Below are 8,637 nucleotides of genomic sequence, written 5' to 3'. Positions count from 1 at the left end.
TTCGTGCACAGCTAGCGATAAATTGTTCAACGGGGAAAAAACACATAAAACCCTTAAATATTTTTAAATATTTGGATGATTGACAATGCTTTTTTTACTCTATAATATATCTTTTTTTAAGACTGGGAAGACAAAATAAAAATGTGTTCCCAGTTTAAGACATTACCAAATGATTACCAATTTTGATGCTGCGACTGAAAAAATACTGAAACTGATCCAGATTCATATATAAAAATCTACTCATTAACATCAAGCTAATGGTTTTATTTCTTATTGCATATTTGAATTTTTGTTCTATTTAGTGTTACTGGTCATATAACTGTTTCGTTACTGAGTGGCAATACTCTTTTTTCTCATAAAATTGTTTCTGTAAGTCCAAAGTCTGAAGTCTATCTCTGTTGTTACCGACATCTTGAATTTTTTAGGTCGGAGTGAAATATATGTTTATGTTTAATATTGTTAAAGATGCATATTAAATCGTTTTCGAAGTCAAGATATCATAAAAGTGTCGCAAACGCCAATGCAATAAATAACTATAATAGTATATCTGAACTTTAGTCAGATTGAAAGTGTCCTTATCTTTTATATAGTTAACCTAAATAAAAGTAAGAATTTGACCAAGATAATTGAACCTTTGTAATACATTGACAAAGTTTTATGATTATATTCTTATCAAGATAGGAATAACTGAAAACAAGAAATATTATACGACGAAATATAGTTATGTTTTGGACAATTGTTAGCATAAGTTTTCTTAGTTTCTCTGCAGTAAATGGTAAGTCATGTCTGCACATTCGATCGCTTTTTGAAATATGAATAATGATCTGTTGACCTGTTGTAATTGTCTACATTGACCTGTTGTAATTGTCTACATTTATTGATAATAATTAAAAAAATTGGATTTTATAGTTAAGTCATCATCATTATCATCATCACCATCATCGTCAATGTTATTATCATTATTATTTTATTTAACGAAATTTGACATCATTGAAACATTAATTTATGTGTTTTTGAAGATAATTTAAACGGAATGTCACTAAAGAGCAAGTTATCATATTAAAAACCCTCCGCCACTAAATAAACAAAAACAATAGCAAACACATTAATGCGATAAAATTTAGCGTAAAACCGAAAATAACTTGATTGAATTAAGCGCCCATTATTGAACTTTTCTATGATATGACAAGAAAGCGACTAACACATCGCACGTACATGACCAAATCTTACTGAATAAAAATGAAACGCAATTCATGCCATCTTACTGCGATAAAATAAAGCGCATATCACTGAATGGTTTAAAAATAAAATAAAATAAAACGCAAGCTGTTGTGACTGTAAGTTGTTTTTTTATTGTCAAGGTCAGTGTCTAGGACACTGGACATTTCTTCAAGGGAGATGTTGGAACATTAGTTCAACTTCCGGCTCATGGCAGACAGGAATTGTATGGTCATTATTTCTTTATTAGCAGATAAAAATTTATGTTAAGTTCAGAAAATTTATTTAAATTTAATGTTAATGAAAAATGTAAAGGACGAGGGGAGATGGACCCGTCTTCCAAGAGTGACCAAGAGCAAGTTGAATATATTGCGTTGGATCTTGTTTGATATGTAAATATAATTAATTATGATCCAGCTTGCTTACAGAACGTTGGTGGTTCTACTCAGGACTGGTGCCCGTCCGTGCCTGAAATAATGCACGGAAGGGCACCTGAGGCCTTCCTCTACCAGTAAAGCAGGAACGCCGTGATATGACCTAGTTGTGTCGGTGCGACGTAAAACCCAATCAAACAAACAAGTATTAATTAATATGTAAACGTTATTGTATTGATGCCATAGTTTTATGAAATGGACACGGATTTTTTTTTTTCGTTTTAAGGATTATTGCCAAAAAATAGGTGGGGATCTTGCAAACATTGATTCGGCAGACAAGCAGAAAAATGTCACTCAAGTCATTAAAAACGGTAACATTTCTTACATTGTGCATAAACTGAACATTCGTACACTGTATTTCAAACTCATTGGTGGAACTTATATCGAAATCTTGTCCGTCTTAACCAAGAGGAATTTTGAACCACAGATCAATGCTACATTTTTATCAATTTTAACTATTCACGTGCTTTAAAACAAACCCTCATAAAAAGGATCGTGTAAGACCATATAATTGTTTCAAAATACTAATATTAAACATACATTAACAACATATCCTTTGTCAAAACAACTCAGTTTTCTTATGAAGACCCATAACGCGTGCTATAAGGATTTTAACAATGTCAAAAGGGAGGCAACTTATTTGAGCGTTTGTCTTCTGTAAAAAGCGTTATTGCAATAATAACGTCATCTCAAACTGGCATTTGATTCTGGTTGATTGGTTTGACCAGAATTGCACTAGGCACGGTTTAGCCGTTTTCAGATCCGTGAAAAAATATGTACTAAATCAAAATATATGCTCTCACAACGATGCATTTATTGTGAAACTTTGTATTTTACGAGATATTTTGTCACGTTATAGGGATATATAAATGTGTATGATAAAATAGGGATATACTTGCATGCAATACGTATCTTCTTGTCTCTTTAGCGGTATATATGGTAGATATTATACTACATGTATATTTTGCATTAATCCAACCTGAATCTAAAATCTTTTTTACTTTTCTTAAATCTTAAGTTAGTACATTTTTTTCAAGTTTAATTTTTTGAAATATTTTTGCTCAACTGGAGGAGGCATGCTGCTTAAAAATTTTGTTTCTTCTTTCAGCAAACGAGATATCAATTCACACAGAGAATAGATACCATTATCATTATCTTCATGACCTAGGATTAGATGTGACAAATACAACGTCGGTTACATTTACAGTAAAGGTACCCATGTAGATATAACAAGTCCAATAAGCACGGGGGAGGAACTGTTACACGGAAAATAGATTTTTTTTCTAAGAACACATTACTATTTTGACGAGTGTTTCATAGGTATATAATATATATACAAATGTTTTCGGACGAAATTTGTAACGTTTTCCAGCAACTCCGTGGCAGTTACCAGAACAAATCCTGACAAGTTATCAAAGAACTCCATTCTCCATGTAACAGTTTCTCCCCCATGATAAGGTTAACATCGGATAAACTTGGTTCGGGCAAGGCGAAAGTTATCTCGGCTGCTGATTAATTGGCAATTACTGATCAGTTATCCAGGACAGCCGGTTAGGTGGAGCGACCAAAATGTGTTGAAATCGGCGGGGGAAAACAGACCAAAAAAAGCTTACAAACAGAAACGAACAGAATCTATATATAAACTTTATCATTACGTAACTGCAGTCGTTCAATTAATTAAGTTATATCAACATTAAACAAAGCATGTCAATATCAAGGGACAGCACGTACTTGTTTTCAAACTTGGTTCATGCAAGCACTTACCAAACTTGCGAACGTGCAGCCAAATAAGACCACGTTCTTACGTAGCACATTTCGAACAAAGCTTCCGATTTGACAAGAGATGCTTTTTGTCGTTATGCCTGCTTACTTTTTCAGACCTGCAGGTTTTAAATGGTTCAAACTTACAAAATCTTTCTTTTTTTCTGTTACATGTTAACTGCAGGATCTGTTATATTCTCTGCTATTGTAACAAACAACCATATAGAGGCAGAAAATGCTGTATCTTTTAGTGAAATTGCAAAACAATTTTGAACAGAATTAACGATAGTAGCTCCTTTACTTTTTCGAAAGTGTTTTCTCACTATTGTAACATTGGGGTATTGTTATGTTTGCACATGTAATGGCATGTTTGCATGCGTATTAGTTTGCTGAGCTAGAAAAATATGCTTAACCAAAAATACTATACCGACAATAGTAATGTTTTGAAGAAAAAAAATATAAGAAAACTGAATAAAAAAAATAAAGAATCAAAAATATGATTTTCGGATTTCGATTCCGCGCAATGATGATAGAGAAATAGACAATAAATAAAAAAATCAGGTTGATTCGATCTTAAGCAAGATTCTCTTGTCGTTGGTTAAGAATTAAAAAGTATGAATTAAATTAACATGACTTTTTTATATTATCGCTGCAACTGAGATTACTGAGAGTGAAAACACGATATACATCTGTTGATAATAATGTTAATAATGATTATGATGATGGTGATATTTTCAGAATAATGTCATTAATAGTGATGGTGGCGTTGACGACGTTTATCATGTCAATTTTTTTTTTTTTGTTGTTGCGTTTATTTAAGGTCGCCGCCGGAAAGCCCATATGGGCGACCGTACACTCAAGTCGGGCCATCCTATAGCGTACCGCCGAGATTTTTCGTCGATTTTTTCCAGCTTTATTGGTGGAGGAAGACCCCAGGTGCCCCTCCGGGCATTATTTCAGGCACGAGCGGGCACCTGTGTAGAACCACCGACCATCCGTAAGCCAGCTGGATGGCTTCCTCACATGAAAGATTTCGACCCGAGTGAGGATCGAACCTACAGCGGTGAGGGACCTGTGATCTCAAGTCAGCGACTTTAACCACTCGGCCACGGAAGCCCCTATCATGTCAATTTTATTCTATACCATGTATAAATAGTGACATATTCTATTAATAAACTCATTTATCATTGGTTGTTTCAGGCCTGTAACGACGCCCACATTGCACTGTCGAGTGTTAAGGGAGACGACAGAAAGGACACGTACGAGATTGTGATTGGTGGATGGTCAGATTCTCAATCAGTCATCCGTGACTGTAAACAATGTGCACATATGGCCGAAGTTCGCCATCTGTATGTGCAAGCTTTCTTTAAATAATTTGAATTATTTTGATATTGGACAACAATGATTTTAATTAATAGTTAAACCTATGCACGTTTCATTTTTATTGAACCTTTAACCTGGGACATACTATAACTTATCGTATGTCCCAGCTTTAACATTACGACTACAGATAATACTTTGATTCACTTTTAGGCGGCTACAAATCCCACGTGCAGCCGTCATTGCGCCACGGATAATAATAGAAAATCTGCTAAAAGCAGATTTATGATTTTATTGTTTCTATAAATATTTTTAGTTCTCCCTCGAAGAAGCATGTTTTTCGGAAGACAAATCCTACGAACTACCAAAACATTACGCTTACATATACATGTATATTTTTTTTATAAAACAAATCATGTGTTCCAAAAAATTAATAACTTTGTAAATACATGTTGTATATTGTGTTTTGGTTTACTTAAATGGCAAATGGCAGCGCACTATATTCTTACGCGTATGTATTTCCTGCGATTTATAATATATGTGATAAGGCACGTAAAATTATGTTGACCTTGTTTAGTATGTTTGTTCTCTAATAATGCGGCTAGAGGAGAGATATAGAAAATATCAGGGCATCTATGGACCACAATTATATAACCGGTCATTCCTACTAAGTTTAAACAGACCAGAATGATCGGGTTAAAACATTGCTTTAAGTTGCTATAAGAACCAAGAATTAATAAAAGTTGTTTCAGGGTCTCAATTCATGTGATGAAAACGAAATTCCATTAATGTTTAGCTATATATTCTACAGTAGTATAAAAAGACTTGAAACACTTTCATTGCTAATTTATAAAATCTTTTTTTCTTCAGATCTCATCCAGTTAGTTGTACGGAAGCACGTCCATTTTGGATAAGCTGGAACAATAGTAGTATCCGGGTTGGTATGGGCAATAGCGTCGGCGCACAACAATTCATGGCATGGAACGATCCTGCTCCACATCCGGTCAACTATGTCGCTGTATCAACAGGATTTGGTTCTACTGGAGACTGGACATTTAAAAAACGTATTAATATAGATACGATAGAACTTAATTTTCGCCGTTCTTGGAGGGCGACATATGCTGATTTGACTATTACTACCTGCCTGCCCTAAGCCAATCAGACTGGAGAATTCAATAACAATAATAACCGGTATACCGATAGGGCCATGCTTAACTTACAAAAACAACCGAATATTAAAGTTTTTATTGTACCCTACGACACAGGGTAAACAATATTCGGAATATTTCTATTAAAGGAAGAAACATTTATTAGCTTTTGTTCTGCAAGGAGTCTTAATTATTTACGATTTTCTTTTCGAATATTTGTCTGAACAGTGAAAAAGCTATTATGCTTTTGATGTAGTAAATACTGACATATACATGTATTTTGCTTTATTAAAGTCTATCAACCCTTTGCATTTTCATGCGATCCAAAAATCGTTTTTTGTTAAAGTGACTGTACTGTTTTTATTCGCTCAGTATTTTTCCAGAATAATTATCTTAATTACGAAAACTGACCAAAACTTGATCAGCGTTGCAACGTTTTACATCTTAATCGGGCTAAAAATAGCCCAAAAATGAGATTTTTAATTTATATCTGAGTATATTTCTTAACTATATTTTGTCTATTTTTTCTGCTTTAAGTGTCCCAGCTGACCTTTTTTAGAAATTCAAATTTTATGTTTTTAGGCTTTTGGACTTCAGAAGAGTTCCTTTAATGTTTCATTATATTCTAAATGTTTTTCCCTTTTCAGACCCCCACATGCCCGGACAATATTGGATTGGTGCATCTGACTTTGGGGACAGAAATGCGTGGACCTGGATGCCGAGCGAATCAGACTTGCACTACACGAACTGGTTTCCAGGACAACCAGACAACACCGACAATAAACAACACTGTCTGGTTCTGGATGCCAACAGTCAAATGAAATGGCGTGATGAAAATTGTGAAGATCATAAGAATTTCCTCTGCGAGAAACAAAGAGAACAATCTTCCATTGTTGGATGATAGATTTTCAAAAATAAAAAAAAAATGTACCAGATATCATATTTATCAATTATTGTTGTTGCCAATAGCTTGCCTCTGCCAGGTAATTAATATATTTTAAATGTTTTTTTACGATAAATAGTACATTCTAGATAGCGAAAGAACAAATCGGCGTACCAAAAAACGACCATGCCACGCGGAAATCTCAAGGCCATATTCTTTGGACTAGAGCTTTGTGCCTTATATTACTGTAATTTCCATCCCCAACGAAATCCCACAAATTGTGTTAGAAGGGTTGGCACCCGAATATGTGTTGATTTTATTTTACAAAAAATATATTTACATACCTTTTCTATAGCCTTAATATAAAATTCCGTACATTTTATGCAGAGAATGAAAAAGGCAAAGTTAACATAACTAGTAACTTTCTACAGGAAATGGAAAACTCGGTTTTCCATGACTGATACACTGACAGCGTGAGAATAAAAATGAATAGTGCTTTAACCCTTTACCTCATATAGACGTGTTTTGATGCCCCCCCCCCCCCCCCCATTTTGAGGCCTAAAACAGTGTAAATGCCGCTTTTAGACCCCAAACACGGTTTTCTGTTTTTCGTTTGAGAAATGTTGATAAAAAAGTGATCACTTTTTCGGCGTCGCCCCCTATCAAAAAGGTAGGTTGCCAGAAGGAGGATGTGCCTTCTGTTTCTGGGGTTTGAAGGGGGGAAGTAGCTCACCTCATCGCCAAGAAAATTTTGGTCATGTGACAGGCTAAAAATGACATCAGGTCGATCGTAAGGTAACGTGTAACCAACGCTGAAAGGCCTTTTACTCTATTTCAATTCATTGAGAAATTGCAGCGCTTTGAGATCAGTTTTATGAGAGAAAAAACACGAAACAATGCAAAATTGTGATTTTTGGCAATTTTGAGACGTCCCCCGTTGCCATGGTAACATGAAATTTAAGATTGAGCTTGCTGTTACAGAGGCGAAGGTCCAGTCAACATTTGTGCCCAAGTTTCATCTGTACTGAAGCAATTTTCATAGCTTCATAGCAGTTTGAACTTGTAAAAGGAGGTTTTTCATGAAAATCAATATATTTTTTTCATTATTTAATTATTATATATTAATAATAGTTATATTTACACTGCTCCAAACTAATATAATTTTTAATCAGCAGTGAAATCACAGAAATAGTGTTTCCACGGTGGGCAGCAGAAAATGGTGTTTTTTAAAAAATAACACTTTATATATGGAAAGAACAAATCGCCAAGCCAGAAAACGACAATGCCACGCTGAAATCTCCAGACCATATTCCTTGGGCTAGAGCTAAATGAGCCTTACATTGTTGTAAATCGTACGATAGATTTTGCTGGATTGAACTCGCACATTATATTACGCTCGATGCAAATCGCACAATAGGTTGTGCTGGATTCAATTTGCACGAAAGATTACCCTGGATGCAACTCTAACGTTAGATTTCTCTATTTTCACCTTCCACAGTAAATGAATCTGAATGTAACTTGTATTGATAATAATAATAATAATAATAATAATAATAATAATAATAATAATAATATTATTATTATTATTATTATTATTATTATTATTATTATTATTATTTTATAATAATAATAATAATAATAATAATAATAATAATAATAATAATAATAATAATAATAATAATATTATTATTATTATTATTATTATTATTATTATTATTATTAGAAAGTGACATATTAAGAGTACATAATAAACATACTCGTATTTGTTTTCTCAAAAAACGATTGCATTTGGTAAGCGATATAACGTTCAAATATTTTTTGAAATGGTAGGTAAAATGGAGTTGGGTATTATTTCCTTTTTATAAACTGGAAT

General features: G+C 33.7%; 1 protein-coding gene across 1 annotated transcript; it reads left to right on the top strand.

Moving 5' to 3' along the window:
* Positions 1-617: 617 nt before the first annotated feature.
* Positions 618-6,836, top strand: LOC132757378 (C3 and PZP-like alpha-2-macroglobulin domain-containing protein 8). The gene is made up of 7 exons (XM_060748646.1): positions 618-775; positions 1,362-1,444; positions 1,879-1,963; positions 2,761-2,864; positions 4,614-4,762; positions 5,604-5,797; positions 6,529-6,836. The coding sequence occupies exons 1-7, from the start codon at positions 724-726 to the stop codon at positions 6,780-6,782; spliced, it is 921 nt and encodes a 306-aa protein (XP_060604629.1). The 5' UTR covers positions 618-723; the 3' UTR covers positions 6,783-6,836.
* Positions 6,837-8,637: the final 1,801 nt, after the last annotated feature.

Source organism: Ruditapes philippinarum, unplaced genomic scaffold (assembly GCF_026571515.1).
Source record: "Ruditapes philippinarum isolate M1 unplaced genomic scaffold, ASM2657151v2 ctg617_1_1_1_1, whole genome shotgun sequence".
NCBI classification, from domain to species: Eukaryota; Metazoa; Mollusca; class Bivalvia; order Venerida; family Veneridae; genus Ruditapes; species Ruditapes philippinarum.
Note: the sequence above shows the minus strand (reverse complement) of the source record. Positions and strands in the feature narration are given on the sequence as shown.